Source organism: Cydia fagiglandana, chromosome 27, assembly GCF_963556715.1.
Source record: "Cydia fagiglandana chromosome 27, ilCydFagi1.1, whole genome shotgun sequence".
Taxonomy (NCBI): domain Eukaryota; kingdom Metazoa; phylum Arthropoda; class Insecta; order Lepidoptera; family Tortricidae; genus Cydia; species Cydia fagiglandana.
The window spans coordinates 1,901,545-1,920,788 of record NC_085958.1 but is presented as its reverse complement, the minus strand read 5'-3'; the positions used below and the strand labels follow the sequence as shown (position 1 = coordinate 1,920,788).

The following is a 19,244-nucleotide window of genomic DNA, read 5'->3' as shown; positions in this document are numbered from 1 at the left end:
CCTGATATTAACTCAGACATGGCCTCTAAGGCTAGTCTATTTAAATTTAAACTTTATTGCTCACACAATAAGGTGTAGCTTACCAAATCAGGCACCTCTTCGGTAGTCTCTCCCGGGGCGGAATCAGAGCGGCTCAGTTCTAATAACGCGCGAAGTACGCGTCTGTCATGGGACCATCTGGCATCGGTGTTGCCTGATATTAGCCCAGACATGGACTCCAAGGCTAGTATATTTAAATTTGAACTTTATTGCTCACACAATAAGGTGTAACTTACCAAATCAGGTACTTCTTCGGTAGTCTCTCCTGGGGCGGAATCAGAGCGGCTCAGTTCTAATAACGCGCGAAGTACGCGTCTGTCGTGGGGCCATCTGGCGTCGGTGTTGCCTGATATAAGCTCAGGCATTATAGACTCTAGGGCCGAAGGGTCTGTGGACAAACAAGAAATATATAGTAGTGTACCCTATGATGGGCGTGGAACCAGTAATGGGACAAAAAACCACAAATCCTGTAAAATAAGTGTCTAAAAGTAGTAGTAGTAGTAGTAGTAAGTAGTAGTAGTAATCACTTTATTGTACACAACACAGGTTTACAAAAATAAATTACAGTAATGGAAGTACAAAGGCGAACTTATCCCTATAAGGGATCTCTTCCAGCTAACCTTCGATTAGATGAGAGGAAAACTCCAGTCAGGTCAGATAGACAAACTTACGGGATGTACAGTAATATTTAGAAAAAGTAAACTAACGTATTGTCAACTCATAAAATACATAAATAATATTATCGAATAAAATACATAAAATACATACTAGCATACATACAATACAATATATATATATATATATATATATACAAGTTTAAAGTAGAAATAAAGGTTAGTACTTAACCAGATCACGCTGATTGGAAAGCCAAAGCTTCTTCAGATTAGCCTTGAGTGACGCCACAGACTGGGACCGCCTGAGCGACAGGGGCAACTCGTTCCACAACTTCACAGCGCGCACCGTAAAAGAATTTGCATATGTTCGCGTCTTATTAGGCGGAATAGTAAGCGTGAGATTACAGCTAGATCGTAAACGGTGATCACTTCCTTCAGCCAGATAGCTAAATCTTTCCGTTAGGTAAGATGGGGAACGGGGGTTGAAGAGTATATTGAACAGCAACGACACGACATGCACATCTCTGCGTCGGCGGATCGGTAACCATTCGAGCTGGGAGCGAAAGTTGGAGACGTGATCATATTTACGGAGGCCAAATATATACTTGATGCAAACATTTTGTAAACGCTCAAGTTTATCCAGCAATTCCTCATTAAGGTCCAGATACGCAACGTCACCATAGTCTAGCAGAGGGAGCAAGAGCGAACGGGCAAGAGTCAGTTTAGTATGAAGTGGGAGAAAATTCTGCAGCCGTCGAAGAGAGTGGAGGGATCCAAAAACTTTTTTACTCACCTCAGCAACATGGGGAGACCAAGAAAGCGTCTGATCCATGGTGATACCCAAATTTCGGACAGTAGAGGAGAGAGGGATATTAGTCCCATCAAACAAAATGTCGGGTACCACCATGTCCGAAAGCTTGCTTACATAATAAGGACTACCAATAATAATCGCCTGCGACTTCCTAGCATTGATTTTCAAACCAAATTTGCACGCCCAGTCCCGTATGGATTTCAAATCAAGGTTGATTTGAGTAATCAATGAAGGAAGATCATCTATACTGGCCGCTGCATAAATCTGAAGATCGTCTGCGTAAAGATGGTATGATGATGTAAGTGCTTCGGTGATGCCATTAATAAAAATAGAGAAAAGAAGGGGAGAAAGCACTCCTCCTTGCGGGACGCCAGCGGTGAGCTCACACCAGTCGGACAGCTTGTCATCTACTCTGACCCGCTGGCGTCTGCCAGAAAGGTAGCTATGAAACCACGAGAGGGAAGTTTGTGAGATTTTTAGAGTGCTGAGTGTGCCTAGAAGGATGTCAAAGTCTACAGTGTCGAAGGCACTACTAAAATCAAGAAGAACAAGGACAGTTAGCTTTTTGCACTCTATATTAAAACGAATGTCGTCGGTAACTTTAACCAAAGCGGTGACTGTGCTATGCCCGGGGCGAAACCCAGATTGGAGAGGGTTAAACAATGAATTTTTATTAAGATGGGATTGCAGGCGACGGTTAACGAAATGTTCAATAATTTTTGATAGTATAGGAAGAATGGAGATAGGACGATATTGGGAGAAAGATGCAGGATTGGAGGTTTTTGGGAGAGGAATGACATGTGCATACTTCCAGGATGCCGGAAACGTGCCACTGGAAAGGGAGAAATTAATAATGTTAGAGATGATAGGAGAAATAAAATCCGCCACGAGCATGAGCATATCTACACTAAGGTTATCGTCACCGACGGCTTTCGTTTTAATAGTTTTGAGGATTGCTTGGGTCTCTTGTGCAGAAATACAGCCGAGTTCAAAAGGATCTACGCTGGCGTTGGTTGTAGAAGCTGCAAGAAGTGACAAGGTAGAATGTTTAAGGGAACGGTCCAGAGTAACTGGTGAAGTACTGAAGTATTGGTTAATGCCATTTATATCGAGGATACTGGATGAACTAGATTGAGATTTGCCCACCCCGAGTGATTTTAAGAACTTCCATAATTTAGCGGGGGGACATTCATCAATGGAACTGTGGATGTATCGACGTTTTGACTCCCTGCAGACCTTATTGCAGCGGTCACGTAACGATAGATACTTCTGACGATTACTATCTGAAGGGCTTTGTCGAAATTTTACGCGAGCTCGATCACGCTTGGCCATCTGCGTCTTAATATCCGGCGTGAGCCACGGCGCAGGAAGGTGTTTGACGCGTGTAGGTTTCAAGGGCGCGTGTTTGTCAAAAATCGCAAGCAGTATATCATGTAGTTTATAAACACTGCCTGTATATTATCATAAATAAGAGTCCTAGAGCTGTTTCAGTTTAAATTTTTATTAAATTTGGTTGTTTTTTAAGAAATTGGCGTCAACCCAAAAGTTGTCGTGTCACTGAAAAAAAATACCACTACGAATTCTTAACAACTTCACTAAGAGAGGTGAGTTAATTTATTAAATTTTAATTAATTAATACTTGATGAAAACTAGAATGTGTTTTGTTAATTGCATTTACCATGAGATAAGGTATACAACATACTATGTTGTGACTCCACAGATGTAAAAAAATAGTGGTATTTGACCCAATCCCATTATAGGAGCTGTAAAACTGCATACCTCCTATAATGGGACAATTTACATAATGATGCTTGCCATGCCATCATTTCATGTTTAAACAATACAGAAGTAAAATGTAGTTACGAAATATGTCAACCAGGAGGTATGCTCGGACTTCGGATAAATTAATATCGTTTTTTAGTGTGGGTCAAATCTTGGTAGCCGAGTTTGAGCCACTTTCCCGTTTTCCGATTGAGTTGAAATTTTGTATTCGTAATTAAATATGCAAATCGGATGATAATGCAATATTATGATAACATGGACCAGATCTGATGACCTATTTCAATATTTTATACTGATAGAGCAGTGTCCATTACTGGGGGGCCCATTACTGGAGCTTTGGTGTCCATGACTGGAGAAAAATAGCATAGTTTTAATTTGTTAAGTATGTGGAAACTCATTGCAGTATCTTTGATACAACACGCCTGAAACATGAAAGACGGGTAGGACTTTCATCTTTCAATACGCTAAGCGGTAGACCATTCACATGTATTAGGGAAATATCACAAATACTCCAAATTCCCTTTTAAATGTCCCATGACTGGTGCTGTTACTATACCTATAGTTCGTTTTTTTAGCATTAGAAAGAACTTGAAAGAAGGTAAGCGATCTTGACATGTCTTCTAGTTGAAAAACGTTTTAAAAAAAATCAGTAACTATTACTTATGAAACCAAAAGAATATAAATGATTGTATAAAAAATCGTTTTTATTTTTTTGTAGCTAAACTAGTGGTTCTATTGTTTTGAATTTTTTTACATATTTGCCGTAACTTACATAATTGTTACATATTTGCCGTAACTTATTTTTAAAATGTGGTTTTCAATTGAAAGACACATCAAGATTGTTTACCTTATTTCTAATGCTAAAAAAAACTATATGCGTGACAATGTATGACTATTACCACGGACTAGCCTAATAATGTCCTAAGAGCCAGTCATACAGATGAAAAAACCCAAAATTTGAACTTAATAGTGCAGGGAATAGAGTTGATTTTTAATTGTTAGGAAATTTTACAAAGCAAAAGAAATGGAACTCTGTTCCAATTGAATAACGAGACCTCGCGTGTATTTTTCTACAGTGAACGAAACTAAGAAAAAATATCTACCACATGACATGAGTAGATACTTTTACGAAAATAGAAAAATACACTATAGTCCGTTTTTTTTAGCATTAGAAAGAACTTCGCAGAAGTAAGCTTGTGGTTCCAAATCCGGCACTTTTAGCGGTTATAATTTGAAGTAAATTATATGTATTGACCATGCTACATTAGATAATTCAATAATTATTAACAATTAAAGAGCCTGACAAAAACTGCACGATTGCTTCTGTGGAGTTCTTTCTAATGCTAAAAAAAACGAACTATATTTTTCTTAAAATTATGCCGCATTAAAAAAAAAACAAAAAAATATGTCATGTGGGGGAGACCTGTAGCCAAGAACGTCACCAAATATCACCAAGGAGGGGGTCAAAAAGTAGACGAAAAAACCTCGAGTGATTTGTGCACAAGCCCTTATGAAATAATAAGATTAATAAGTTAAGGATTTAATTACACAAACGAGTCTACCGCGATATAATTTTCACGTTTGTGTAAATAAATATGTGTACAAAACGCGAGAGTTTAAAGTATTAAGTTAAGGATTAATAATATACACGATTACTTACAATACCATGTTGTCCTACTTTCTTTCATTGCTAAAAAACTATAAGAATATCCTTAAAACACTATAGTTCGTTTTTTTAGCATTAGAAATAAGGTAAACAATCTTGATGTGTCTTTTAAATGAAAAACACATTTTAAGAATAAGTTACGGCAAATAATGCAACAATTATGAATCTAATACGATCATTTATATTCTTCTGCTTTCATAAGTAATAGTTATTGATTTTTAAAAAGCGTTTTTCAATTAAAAGACATGTCAAGATCGCTTACCTTCTTCCAAGTTCTTTCTAATGCTAAAAAAAACGAACTATACTAAATATCTGTTCTTCAAAACATCAAGAGTTGAAATAAAACAGTATTGAAAAAAATCAGAACAAATTCATTCAGTTACAATATTCTTCTTCAAATAATTAAAATCGTAAACAATTAGGTTTAATTTTAAACAATTTTAATTTTAGCTTACTTTTTATTCTAAGTTTGTTATTAATTATGTTTATGGTTTAAAAAAATACACACATTTTAAAAGTAAAAAAAAAAAAAACACAACTATCCATCTACACAATTAAACAACTACTGCTTACAAATTATAATTAATATCCCTAATACAAGCACGAATCTTATTCAAATCAACCTTATGGCTATAGAAATAGAATCCAAATTTCCTTGTACACAACACGCTATCTCTCAACGAAGCAAAACAATAATATCCACATAACACGTCAAAGTAATTTAAACTTTATTTCGTTCAGATACAACACAAATTCATTCACACTTGTAAAATACTTTAGACAATCTCTTATATCGCAATCAAAGTCTGATTAATTTTCAACCTCATCGCATGAGCAATAAGATTGAATTTCGCTTGCTGACGGCATGTAAACACAGGATGTGATAAGAGTTAGTTGTAATTGGTAATCAGTTAGTGGAAGCGATACAATAATGAGGGCTAATGACATGACACTTGACAGTGACACTATTTGTTTAATATTTGACAGTTAATTTGACGGTTTTACCCAACTGATAAAGGGGTTTGAGTCCGTGACGCGATTTTTAGGGTTCCGTACCCAAAGGGTCATAAGTTTTTGGCAAAAATTTAATTTTTGGTACAAGCTTTCATCGCCGACTGTACTTTTTTTGCCACAGGCAACTAATACTCATCGAGACAATTCTAAGAACCCCAAACACAATTAGGTTTCGTTGTTTTATCACAGAGTTCCTATGGCCACCTCCGGTCTCCATCATCAGATCAGCTCGATGACACCATAATATTGTATTGTCACCCGACTTACATATGTATGCAAAATTTCAGCTCAATCGGAAACCGGGAAGTGGATCAAATTTAACTTGCAAGATTTGATTACACACAGACAGCGGTCAGGTGAAACTAAATAAAAGCTTGTAAAAACGAGACATTACATACTAAGACTCCACTGTCCGTCTGTCTGTCACCAGGCTGTAAATCATTAACTGTGATAGCTGGACTGTTGAAATTTTCACAGATGATTTTTTGACATGAGGGTTTGTGAATAGTGCAAATGGCCCTAATAGGCCAAGCAATAAGAAGGTATAAAAAAAAAGCAAAAAAAGAAGAAAAAAAGCAAAAATAAAAGAAAAATAAAAGAAGAAGAAAAGGAAGGTAGGAAAAGCTAGGAACACAATTTTTGACTCCGTAACTTTGTTTGGACTAGTAGGAGGTGAACATATCAAAAGTCCCCGGCCGTAGCCCCGGTGCTGGGGGGTAGAGGGGGGAAAAAAAGTCTAATTTTTCGGTTTTTACAAGCTTTTATTTAGTTTCACCTGACCGTTGTCTGTCTGTCTGTCTGTGTGTAATCAAATCTTGCAAGTTAAATTTGATCCACTTCCCGGTTTCCGATTGAGCTGAGATTTTGCATGCATGTATAAATCGGATGACAATGCAATATTATAGTACCATCGAGCTGATCTGATGATGGAGACAGGAGGTGGCCATAGGAACTTTGTGATGACACAACGCAACCTAATTGTGTTAGGGGTTTTTAGAATTGTCTCGATGAGTATTAATTGTCTGTCGTAAGAAAAGTACAGTCAGCGATAAAAGCTTGTACCAAAAATGAAATTTTTGCCAAAAACTTATTCATTGATATCTTGGAAACTTTGCGTCTTAGCGACATGCCCCGGTGCTGGGGACTTTTGATATACTAGTCCAAACAAAGTTACGGAGTCAAAAATTGTGTTCCTAGCATTTCCCTCTACAACGTTTTTTTGAGCATTCATTTCCTGACCTATAAGGTGAATAACCTATTCTTATTCACGTCATCAAAACTTCTCAAAAATAAACTACAGACGATTGTTAAATACAAATAAATCCGCTGAAGCGTTTCTGACGCGAATGGAAAACACAATTATAAAGATACAAGGAAATTAACGTTACTTAGTTCATATAACGGGTTGGCTTAAAGTAATGAGAATTTTCGTTTTCGGAAATATAAAAAAAAAGACAATAGCTGTGGGTTTTCGAAATTTTACAGTGACAAACAAGAGCATATTTTAAATTACAAGAAAACATTATATATACTATAACATCTCCCACATCCGATTTCTCATAACTGTGTTCAAACCCTCTGCGTCATGCTTTGGACAACGTTTTATTTACATTCCATAACTGTTTTATTGCCGTTAATTTTAATTATTTCGGCATATTAGCTTGTTATCTATATCATGCCATCATTCACAATTGCTAACTGATTAACATTTTCATGAAATCTGCAACTGATTGATATTTAGAGAAAATTGTTTATGTATCATATTTTGGTAAAATGTATGCAATGACGTTTTTAACTGGTTTTAGGCTCTCGCGGAAAAACGACTAAACGTTTCCAACCCTAGAATATCCCCAAGACTTAAATCAATCGAAGAATTTTGGCAAATATTATATACTCTGATATGTATATTGCGATAGTAGGCAAAAATATTATAGAATAAAATAAATTTTACCGTGTAATTACAAAACGATCAGTCAGAGAGTACTTGGTAGTTTGTCCAAAGTGAAAAGCAAACGGTCAGAAGCATGTTACGTAAACTAACACAAGGGAGGCCAATTACTTCATTCTTGAATTTGGTTCTAATGTTGGATATTGCATAGTTCTTCAATATAACATCCAGAAATCCATGGCCATTGTCTTTTTGTCTTTATGTCCGAAAACAAAAATTCTCATTACTTTAAGCCAACCCGTTATAAAAGTTATTACAATTTGAATCTTCTTGTTTAGACATTATGATTCATATTTGATGGGGCTATTGTATTGCACCTGGTCAATTTGAAATAGTTTAAGTTCTATGGCAACCAGGAAAACTGACGAACCTGACGAATGACCTTATAATAAACCACTAATGTGTATATTATTTTAATTAATTATATTTTATGACCAAAGGTTAATAGGTAATAAAATAAGGAAAGAAAGAAATCAGGACTTGTCGAGTGTCAAATTTAAATGTGCATCTGACTGCACGAAATTAATAACTAGCTTAATCATAAACAGGCCCTTAAGGCATTGCACCAAGGATGCTGTCCGCATTTCCTCGCTGTATCGCAATTCTGATACGTTGTGATTAGATTAGATTAGATATATTTATTTCTTAAAGAAAAAAAAACAGTATTATACACAAAAAGATAAAACAAAGGCTTACACTAAAAGATCGTCAACTTAACATTAACATTAAAAACAGAAAATTAAAACATAAAAGAATATAAAAATTTGTGTCCGACCGAAGGTTTGGTTTCGGTTTCGGTTTCGGCCAGTTTCGGCCAAAAAATCATGTTTCGGCTGTAGTTTCGGTTTCGGCCAAAAAACGGCCGAACCTTTCGGCCGGGCCGAAACTTACGAAATGGTACTTCGGAATAAGACCAAAAGTTGGGGAATACGTTACGAAATGGTACTTCGGAATAAGAGCAAAAGTTGGGGAATAAGTAGGACAACAATATTAATACCTACATATTAGACTGATTCATGTATAGGTACAGAAATTAATTGGTTTATTATAAAACACAATTCCACTAACGAGGGCGCCACTGGACCGTCGACGCAGTCTTAAGAGGCTGTCAATACCTATAACGCGCACACTGTCTAATTGTATCGGAACGAATGAGTGATTTTACCTCAATTTACTATTGGTTTGTGTTCCACATGTCCTCTACGTCAGCTTAGCCTTTATTGGCCTCGCTGCGCCATGCTCGGCCTGCGGTCTCGCTTTTTAATACAATGGACATTGGTTGGAGTCTGTGCTAACTACTTATCCTGAAGCCTGAAGCACGGCTTTGACTTCGCATGAAAGTTCGCCTCACTGGGGTACTTCGGACTTTTAGGCCCAGGTGAAGATTGGTACCCGGCCTTGCGATATTGTCAACAAAAAATTTCGCGCTCGCGTTTTTAGTTGGTTTTTTGGATGACCAGATACAGGGTCATCCAAAAAACCAACTAAAAACGCGAGCGCGAAATTTTTTGTACATGTTAACTTGACTGGTGAATGAATAGAGTTAGACCAAGAAAATTCTGCAATGATTTTGATAGCATACGCAGTGCAACTAGTGCAAATTTTATTTATACGTCATAGTTTCATAGATGTTTTGACGTTTAAAATAACACTTGCACTGCTGTGTTATCAAAATCGTTGCAGAAAACTGCTTAAGTAACATACATTTCAAGGATATTGGGTGTTGACAGCCCCATAATATGTGTAATAAAGTGGTTTTATGACATTTTTTCAACGATTTTAACAAGTCTACAAAAGTTTCGGTTTCGGTTTCGGCCGAAACTAGAGCCAAAGCCGAACATTCGGTTTCGGTTTCGGTTTCGGCAAAAAAACATGTTTCGGTCGGACACTAATAAAAATTAATAAATAAAACATTGTCACAAAAAAAAGAAAATGTCAATGTAAGTATACTTAGCTAGGGCCAACCTAAGTAGATATTGTCGAAATGTCAAAACAAGAAAACCAAAAAAATCTATATTTACAAAAAATACTAAGGCCCACTTGCACCATTCCACTAACCCGGGGTTAAGCGGTTAAACTGTTAACCTAGTGTCAAATTGTATGGCAAACCATGGCAACTCCTGGTTTAACCGGTTAACCCCGGGTTAGTGGAATGGTGCAAGTGGGCCTTAGTTATAAATAACTTAATCAGAGTTTCAAATTTATCAGATGTGCGGGGTAGCCGCCAGCTCTTCGGTCACCAGTACAAGAACAGTAGTGAATCTTCATAGAAATGTGCCGCTGCCGGCTTGAATGTGTGCGAGCGCGCCGGACGCCGTGTACGCACGCGCTGCCACGCACACATTAGCATAAAATACGGGGGAATACGGTGGCGGCAGTGTGGGCTGTACCGCGACTTTGATCGCGTGCATTCGAGTACGCTGCCCACCCGCTCGCATTTGTCTGCTCTCGGTAGGCCTCAGTACAGCTCGCCGCGGTCGTATTGTATTGTAGGAACAATTGCATCAAAAGTCAGAAACGCACATGTGACACCCTTAATATAGGAACATCCATTGCCTACGAATACCGCTTAGCGTTACTTGTTAGTCTCCATAAGCTACGGTGGCTAAAATCGAGAAAAAAAACTCTTTAAAAATTGAATTTAGCGCTGCACAAGTACCAGGGCCTCATGAGTTACGAGAAGGTGTCGCTGACCAACCCGCCGTGGGGCGCGGGGCGCGGCGGCCGGGTCGCGTATCAGTATGAAGGTACAAAGTGACAACCTGACAACCCTAAGCGCCAACGCAAGAGTAGGCAAATAACTTGCCGAGCGGCCTTAGATTCACTACTGTTCTTAGTGTACTGTGTCTTCGGTCACCAGCTACGTCAACCAGGCGCTTCTCTATTGGGACCCCATGGACCTAAAGTGCCAACACACAACAAAACATCCTCCAGGCTGAGCATAGTCGCGCTACCCCCTCTGCCACGCATACGGTAATTTTACTCCATGTTCGAGTCGAAAGTGTCTTTGTGTGACGTCCGTGCCTTTGAACGGACCAATCACGGCACGGGACTTCGCTCACCTCGTCCCGCGCACCCCCGCATTTTTGGCATCATCGGTTGCATGAAATAATTGCTCTAAACTCGGTCTAGAGGATTCCTAGTCTATGAGGTACATAAACTTACCAGAAATTGAATCTTTTCCTTCAGATTCTGGGTCGCCTTCTTTATCTTCGGGTTTACTTTCCATTTTCTGTAACAAAAATGTCCATTACAATCATGTAGTGTTATTAAAGTGTCATTCTATGGAACTTGCTAACTATGTAAACAAAGGTCACTAGTAAATTCATCATTCAGAGACAATTTCAATATGGCGGTTCGTTTACATAATTAGCAAAGATTTTTTATCACCCCTTTACTTTAAGTAAAGACTTTTTCATCTCTCCTGTTCGGAAAGTTCACCTTTTATAGGCTGATAACCGGGTGGAAAATTTCATATCCCACCCTAGGGTGGAAAGTATTTTTTTTTTAATTTTTGCTTCGAGCAACAGCTAACAGCCATAATATATATGCCATATTATTCAGTTAAAAGCTCTCGATCGAAAACCATAGACAATCCGATCTTAAATTGGGATGTATCTGCAACGGCTTTAATGTATACGCGCCTTAAAAAAAAATGAAACTGAATGAATTAATGTAATGTAATGATATTATTACCAATAAACAACCTATATTTCTCGTGTTTAACTTTCCTCATAGTCGAAATGAAAAGTAGAGTGTTTAACTCGGGTAAAAGTAACCATCTCACCCTCGAACTATTGGCGCTCTCTCTTCGTTCGAGCGCCAAAATATCTCGGGTGAAATGGATCACTTTCCACCCTTGGTTAACAATCTACTATACAATGAAATGCTTTCTGCATTTTTGTTGTAGATTTAGCGACCGTACCTGATTCTCTATAGACTCTAGTTGTCGCATAGTATCGTTTTCTCGCCGTAATGCCGACTCCACGTCGCAGCCCGAATCCAGTACCCATAAGAGCACTAGTGTGTGGAGATCTATCACCTCCTCTTGGTCGCTGCAAAAAAAAAGAATTCTTAAAACGAGCAATTCTTGTATCCATACCATCATCATCATCATCTCAGCCATAAGACGTCCACTGCTGAACATAGGCCTCCCCCTTGGATCTCCATACGTGCCGGTTGGAAGCGACCCGCATCCAGCGTCTTCCGGCGGCCTTAACAAGGTCGTCTGTCCATCTTGTGGGTGGACGTCCTACGCTGCGCTTGCTAGTCCGTGGTCTCCACTCGAGCACTTTTCGACCCCATCGGCCATCTTCTCTGCGTGCAATGTGGCCTGCCCATTGCCACTTCAGCTTGCTAATCCATACCATACTAATATTATAAAGGCGAAAGTGTGTCTGTCTGTTACGAGTACCTCTTCACGCTTGACCTCTCGAACGCCAGTGTCAAAAATTTGCTACTGAATTAATAACCAAATTATTAATTTTATTACAGTCCAAATTGTCTGGGACGGATACGGGACAAGGCAGTTTAGGGGTTAAGCCGCTCAACCGATTTAGTTGAAATTTGGTACAGAGATAGTTTGAGACCCGGGGAAGGACATAGGATAGTTTTTATGTCGGGAATCATCCCTGAAGAGAGTGCAAAGGGGGGTGGAATTGAAATAGTTAATGAATTGCCTAATAATTGAAGTAAGCAATGCGCGAATTGAATGATTGCTATTAGCATTGTCCAGGCGCTATACCTATTTTAGTTGCTGTCACTAATTCCACGCAGACGAAGTCGCGGGCAAAAGCTAGTATACACATATAAGTAAGCTCTTTAATTGCGTTAAATGTGGTTAAGAAAAGGCCTTAAATATTATAAAATGTATAAATTGAAAAAGTATCACACACTCTCTAACGATTCCGATGAAATTTGCTATATGGGAGTTTTCGTGGGCGAAAAATCGATCTAGCCAGGTCTATCTCTGGGAAAACGCGCATTTTTACAAGCTTTTATTTAGTTTCACCTGACCGTTGTCTGTCTGTTTGTCTGTCTGTCTGTGTGTAATCAAATCTTGCAAGTTAAATTTGATCCACTTCCCGGTTTCCGATTGAGCTGAAATTTTGCATACATAGGTACGTAAGTCGGGGACAATGCAATATTATGGTGTCATCGAGCTGATCTGATGATGAAGACCGGTGGTGGCCATAGGAACTCTGTGATAAAACAGCGAAACCTAATTGTGTTTGGGGTTTTTAGAATTGTCTCGATGAGCATTAGTTGCCCGTGGAAAGAAAAGTACAGTCAGCGATAAAAGCTTGTACCAAAAATGAAATTTTTGCCAAAAATCTTTTTAAGTTTTTACTCCCTTCGGTCTTGTTTTAATTTATTGCAACTTCCTATTTTTGCAAAATAATCGCTTAATTAACTTACCTAGTCTTTTTCTTCTGTCCGGCCATATGTTGTTCCAAACTAGTCATATGGAACACATAGTTGTGTATTTCCAGAGCGCTCAATCTGTAAATAAATATATAAATGTTACAAATATAAATACTTATGAAAAACAATACTCATTATTGCAAAATAGCACACATACATTTTGGAGTTCCAATAGCGACCATACTTGACAGATTTTGTTTGACGGCTGCAATGGCTACATGCATTGGATATCGCGATATGGCCTGCATAACTGGGGAAAACTATACCTATTGACCAGCAGAGTAAATTTAATTTAAATCAAAATATTTTTTTGTATTACAACAACGTGCATTTTATATCCCGATACGGCTCTCTTATATGGGGAAAATCAAACCTTTTTAGCTTTTACTCCAACTATCGTTCAGCCTTCTAAGCTATTTTTGTATTACGGCTAGGCGCATTCGATATCTTGATACGGCTTTCATATTTGGGGAAATTGTCTTACTTTATAGCCAATAAAGTGTAATACATGGCGAGGGCAGCATGACCGCCAGCGGGGCAGCAAAGGTAGCGCCGCGTGCAGTGCTTGACGTTTGACAGCCACAGAAAACGAGACCTTATGGTGACGGCATAAGGCCGGCGATTGCACGTGCCATCGTTGACACAGTTCAAGCCAGATTGTAAACCTTATTGTATGAAAATAACGTACCTCTTTGCTAACAGAGTTAAACCAACTATCGTTCAGCCTTCTTAGGCTAGGAAATTTTTGTATTACGGCTACGCGCATTCGATATCATGATACGGCTTTCATATTTGGGGAAATTATGTTTTACCTTTTAGCCAATAGCGTGTAATACATGGCAAGCGCGGCATGACCGTCAGCGGGGCAGCAGAGGTAACGCCGCGTGCAGTGCTTGACGTCCGATTGTAAATCTTATGACGTTGCGATAACGTACCTTTTTGCTAACAGCGTTAAACCAACTATCGTTCAGCCTACTTAGGCTAGGCAATTTTTGTATTACGGCTACGCGCATTCGATATCATGATACGGCTTTCATATTTGGGGAAATTGTGTCTTACCTTTTAGCCAATAGCGTGTAATACATGGCAAGCGCGGCATGACCGTCGGCGGGGCAGCAGAGGTAACGCCGCGTGCAGTGCTTGACGTCCAACAGCCACACGGCGAAGGAGTGGTGGAAGATAGATAGGTAGCCGGTAGAACGCTCCATAACCAATATCCTGTAACAGATGAGTTGTCTAAATAATGGCTGATTTAGACGGCGCGAACTCGCATGCGATTTTAGTTACATTGCGGACTGTTGGCTACGTCCAATTCAACCGACCGATCAAAAACCGCAATGTAATGAAACTCGCATGCGAGTTCTCGTATCGTCTAAATGATTTGCAGCTATTTAAAACTCTATCACTTCTTCCTTGCGTTATCCCGGCATTTTGCCCGCATCGTCTAAATGATTTGCAGCTATTTAAAACTCGATCACTTCTGCCTTGCGTTATCCCGGCATTTTGCCACGGCTCGTGCAACTAATCTCACGATTTGACGTAGGCACTAGTTTATACGACAGCTACTGCCATCTGCCCTTACCGGAGGATAAACTAGGCCTTATTGGAATTAGTCCGATCACGATGTTTTCCTTCACCGAAAAGCAACTGGTAAATATCAAATGATATTTCGTACATAAATTCCGAAAAACTCATTAGTACGAGCCGGGGTTTGAACCCGCGACCTCCAGATTGAAAGACGTACCGCTCTTACCGCTAACTATAACCAAAGACATATGTAACTTCGTATAAGATGAATAAAGTCTAAGAAGAAAACGTGCCTCAGAAATCAAGGAAAAGTCATTCTCGGATAGATGGCGCACACACCTTTAGTCTATCCTCGGCTAGATGGCGTGACGACACCGTTTTATATTTAACAATTTTAACACATAGATATCAGTGAATGAACATGGGTCAAAATGATATAAAAATAATAAAATCACTTATCCATATATATTAATTTTTTTGATAATTTTATACGTGTTTATTTTGAGTTATAATCGTGTGTCGATAGATGGCAGTAAATTTACAGTGACTACAACATTTACTATGACAGGACCCCTCTATACTGTCTATTCTTTTTGCTATAACTTACCTTCTCAGTAAATGTAGGCGTCTATTGAAATCCTCCCTTGTGACACTGTACTCTTTAGTGAGAAGACATTTGTACAGCATTTCTTCAGTGACACCGCAACGGGCGGCCAACAACACGTCTAGTAGTAGACGGACCTGCAAATGAATGTTTTTGTTACAGCGCCATCTATGTGACCTCTTACATACTTTATCGAACCCTAGAATCCCTAGATGGCTTATTGATCTACACAAAGGTACCTACTTAGTTCCCTATACAGTGCATAGGTGGCGCTGTAATTAGTTTCAGATATTTTAGGCTAGCGAATTTGTTATTTTTTCAAACATGGGTATTTCGAACACATTCAGAAAGACAAGTGTTTGTATGGAAACATTAATGTACTCATGACACTTTCCGAATATACACCATAAGAAGCACACGCTGTCTTGTCTCTAACTCCCCTCAAGATCCTCCGACCTCCGCCCATGTGCCAACAATATTAAACATAATAATTATATCAATATATAACTTATACATTAATATAACACTAACTCTCGCGTTTTGTACTGTAGAAGGTAGACAGGCAATAGAGAGTACTCTCTCCAGGCGGGTGTTATGCCTGGGGACCGAAGTCCATTAAGAGTTGGTGGGAAGTTATATATATAGCAACTGACATTATAACTCCGTAAGCGTTATAACCGTAGATGTAGTATCTTCTTAGTAGTTTGTGCGTTCTAGCTCCCTAACCGTTAGGGAGCTAGAACGAGCTAGAACTAGATGGCGTTAGGGCCTAACGCCATCTGTTAGATTATTATGGCACGACGTTGGCAGTGATAGCTAGAGGAGACGCCACAATACCTTAGTGAATCGCCTCCCGTGGAAGAGTCGCTGCGCCAGCCATAGATATAGACCGTTCAGCGTTCCTGGTATCTCTTTGATTTCGCGGAGCGCTATGAAGCCATCCGCCACTCCATCTAGCACCTGTAAACAAGTTTGTAGTTTATTATCTATTTTAATTTACTGGGGATATGCAGACAGGTCTGTCTATCTGTCCGATTTGTACGTAAAGAATCTTTATACACATAGCCAGCAATTATACAGCGATGTACTCTGTACTTTTTCTCGGGCCCATCAAAAGACCCGTACTTTTTTTTGTTTGGAGATCCAGCTATGATATTAACACAGAAATTATAGTAGATACAGGAAGCCAAGTATAGGAACTCACAGGTAGTGACATAATACCAAACAGACTACCTGACATAATGTCAAGGGGTCCGACCCTGTATGTAGACCGCTCAAAAACATGTTCTTTTATTTTAGTCAGTACATACATGGACCCTAATAAGGCGTGGCAACATTTTAAAACCATAATTAATCTAAAACTAATTTATAACATACTTTATACTGCCGTTACCAGTCGTGGAAACGCGCCGATTTCTACTGTTATTCTTGCGTTTTTGGTTCTGATAAGTTATATTACCTTATATGAAGTTTCCATTTTCCTGGGCCGGGCACATGTGTCGCAGAGATGATAGGAGATGGAGCAAACGAGGCCTCCATCGTTCAAAAAGATCACAGACCTCCAACGAGACGGGAGGATGATATTAAAAAAAAGATTGCCGGCCCACTCTGAAGGAGAGAAGTAGCAAATCGGGCTGCTTGGAGGAGATTTTGAGGCGTATGCCCAAGTTGCCCAACAGTGGGCGCATACTCGCTGAAGAAGAGAAGAAATATGAAGTTATATTTACCTTTTCCAGGTACAGAAGGCAGCCATCGCTCTTGATCCGCAGATGATCTAGCGCCGCCGCGGCCGCCGCGGCGGCGGTGGCGTCGTGCGATACGCGCGCTCTGAGGTAAAGTAGAATACGATATATATACAACAAAGAACGGATATCGCATTCAACAGTTTCTTTTTTTGCCTTCTGTAAGCCTTTCGGCACAGAATCAATTATAGTAACAAAACGCATCTTTACGATCAGCACAGATATGGCCCCCAAGGCGGTGACAGCGGTATCGTCTTGGGTCGTCCCATTCGTTTTTCGTCAAGTTCTTAACTTAGTCCTATTCTGCTTTCGCCACTGATTCTACATTCGTCACAATCATCACTGGCTTTCAATGTAGAATGAGTGACGAAAGCAGAATAGAACTAATTTAAAAACTTGACGAAAAACGAATGGGACGACCCAAGACGATACCGTTTGAAATATATGGAATCTTGGGCGTTGCGAGGGTTTCAAAGCACGAGTGTTAAACAAAATTTGCCCTATTCTTAGTTAACTCCGTGACCATTAACTCTGCTTAACCTAACCCGCGGTTAACCGGTTAAACCTGGAGTTATGATGGTTACCAGTACAATTTGATACTGGGTTAACAGTTTAACGCTTAACCCCGGATTAGTGGAATGGTGCAAGTGGGCCTAAGTAAGGTATTAAGTACCTGAGTCTAGGCTCCGTATCTAATCTGGACAGCACGTATCTCTGAACGTCAGCGGACACGTGAGCTCGCTGCAGCTCATCCAGGGTTATCTTTCTGAAACCTGCGAACAAAGATATATTATTATTTTTAATCGAACTTCAAGATCATGGAATAAAACTTCGAGTTTGAAAAACATTTTAATTCCACGCTGACACACCGTTAGCGCGATGTAGGAAACGCCACGACCAGCTCAGCGCCACCTAGCGGACGGTTGCGTCAACTTTACCTTTTTGCTTGAACATTTAAACTTTACGCCAGCGGTACTAGATTGACATTTGACTGTACATGTGACCATCTTTGTCTCCTGGCGCAACAGATGAGCAGCAACCACTGCGGGTACAGATGCCGAGAGAGGAGAGCGGCGACAGTAATGCTATCTCGCTCTTACGTACTTTCTCCAGTGAGACACGACCGTAAAGTTAAAGATGTCTATCTACTTATAGATTTTATGTCAACACATCGTTAGCGCGATGTAGAAATCGCCGCGGCCAGTTCAGCGCCATCTAGCGGGCGATTGCGTCAACTTTGCCTTGATCTATAACATTCGAGTTTGAACTTTACGCAAACGACATTAGGTTGAAAATCGTTTGTACCTGTGAACATCTTGGTGAGACTCTTGCTCTGTCTTCTGGCGCAGCAGACGAGCAGCAGCCACTGCGGGAACAGGTGCTGGTGGCGAGAGAGCAGGGCGGCAACAGTGCGGGACTCCGTCGTGCTGTCTCGCTCTGGCGGTTGGCCTGAAAAAGAAACAAATGTCTCATAATTCATAATGCCCTGGTTATTCTCACTAGTTACCACCAAGTGTGTGCCAGTGGTAACTACTGGGATTTTTTCCCACGTTTTACCACTGGTTTGGTGGTCACTAAGGTAGAAGTACTAGTGCTCGACGCTGCACTAGTATTCGACTCGGGCACTTTATGTCAAAGTGACAAGGATTAAATTTGAATACAGAAAATCTTCGCCGTTAAAATTTAACCTACATGTACATATTACTTTGACATAAAGTGCCCATGTCGAATACTAGTGCAGCGTCGAGCACTTGTACTTCTACTAAGGAATGCAAATCGGTTATTTTTTGTATGGAAATAACCGCGGTTTCGGTTAAAAACCGATTATTTCCATACAAAAAATAACCGATTTGCATTCCCTATCTTCTACCTTACTGGAAGTTTTGAAAGATTAGAACTAAAATTACGCATAGATTAGACAATTGGGACAAATTAACTGTCATATTAGAATTGGGGATAAAAAGCGGGATTTAAGTAGAGTCAGACCAAGAAAAGTCTGCAGCGGATTTGATAGCCCACGCAGTTATTTGAAACTAATTTAAACGTCCGGTCTTATTTTGCCTGCGAAGCCGA

The 19,244-nt window shown here is 39.6% G+C and overlaps 1 protein-coding gene across 1 annotated transcript in view; it reads right to left on the bottom strand.

Annotated features, from left to right (window-relative positions):
* LOC134677995 (ankyrin repeat domain-containing protein 50) overlaps nt 1–19,244 on the bottom strand; it is a 120,973-nt gene that overhangs the window by 41,499 nt on the left and 60,230 nt on the right. The window contains exons 13-22 of the mRNA XM_063536437.1: nt 18,477–18,598; nt 17,845–17,944; nt 17,157–17,256; nt 16,267–16,389; nt 15,433–15,566; nt 14,358–14,516; nt 13,293–13,376; nt 11,800–11,929; nt 11,040–11,106; nt 276–427 (exon numbers count right to left, since the gene is read on the bottom strand). Of these exons, the coding sequence (XP_063392507.1) occupies nt 276–427; nt 11,040–11,106; nt 11,800–11,929; nt 13,293–13,376; nt 14,358–14,516; nt 15,433–15,566; nt 16,267–16,389; nt 17,157–17,256; nt 17,845–17,944; nt 18,477–18,598 (1,171 nt within the window). The remainder of the gene's footprint in view (nt 1–275; nt 428–11,039; nt 11,107–11,799; nt 11,930–13,292; nt 13,377–14,357; nt 14,517–15,432; nt 15,567–16,266; nt 16,390–17,156; nt 17,257–17,844; nt 17,945–18,476; nt 18,599–19,244) is intronic.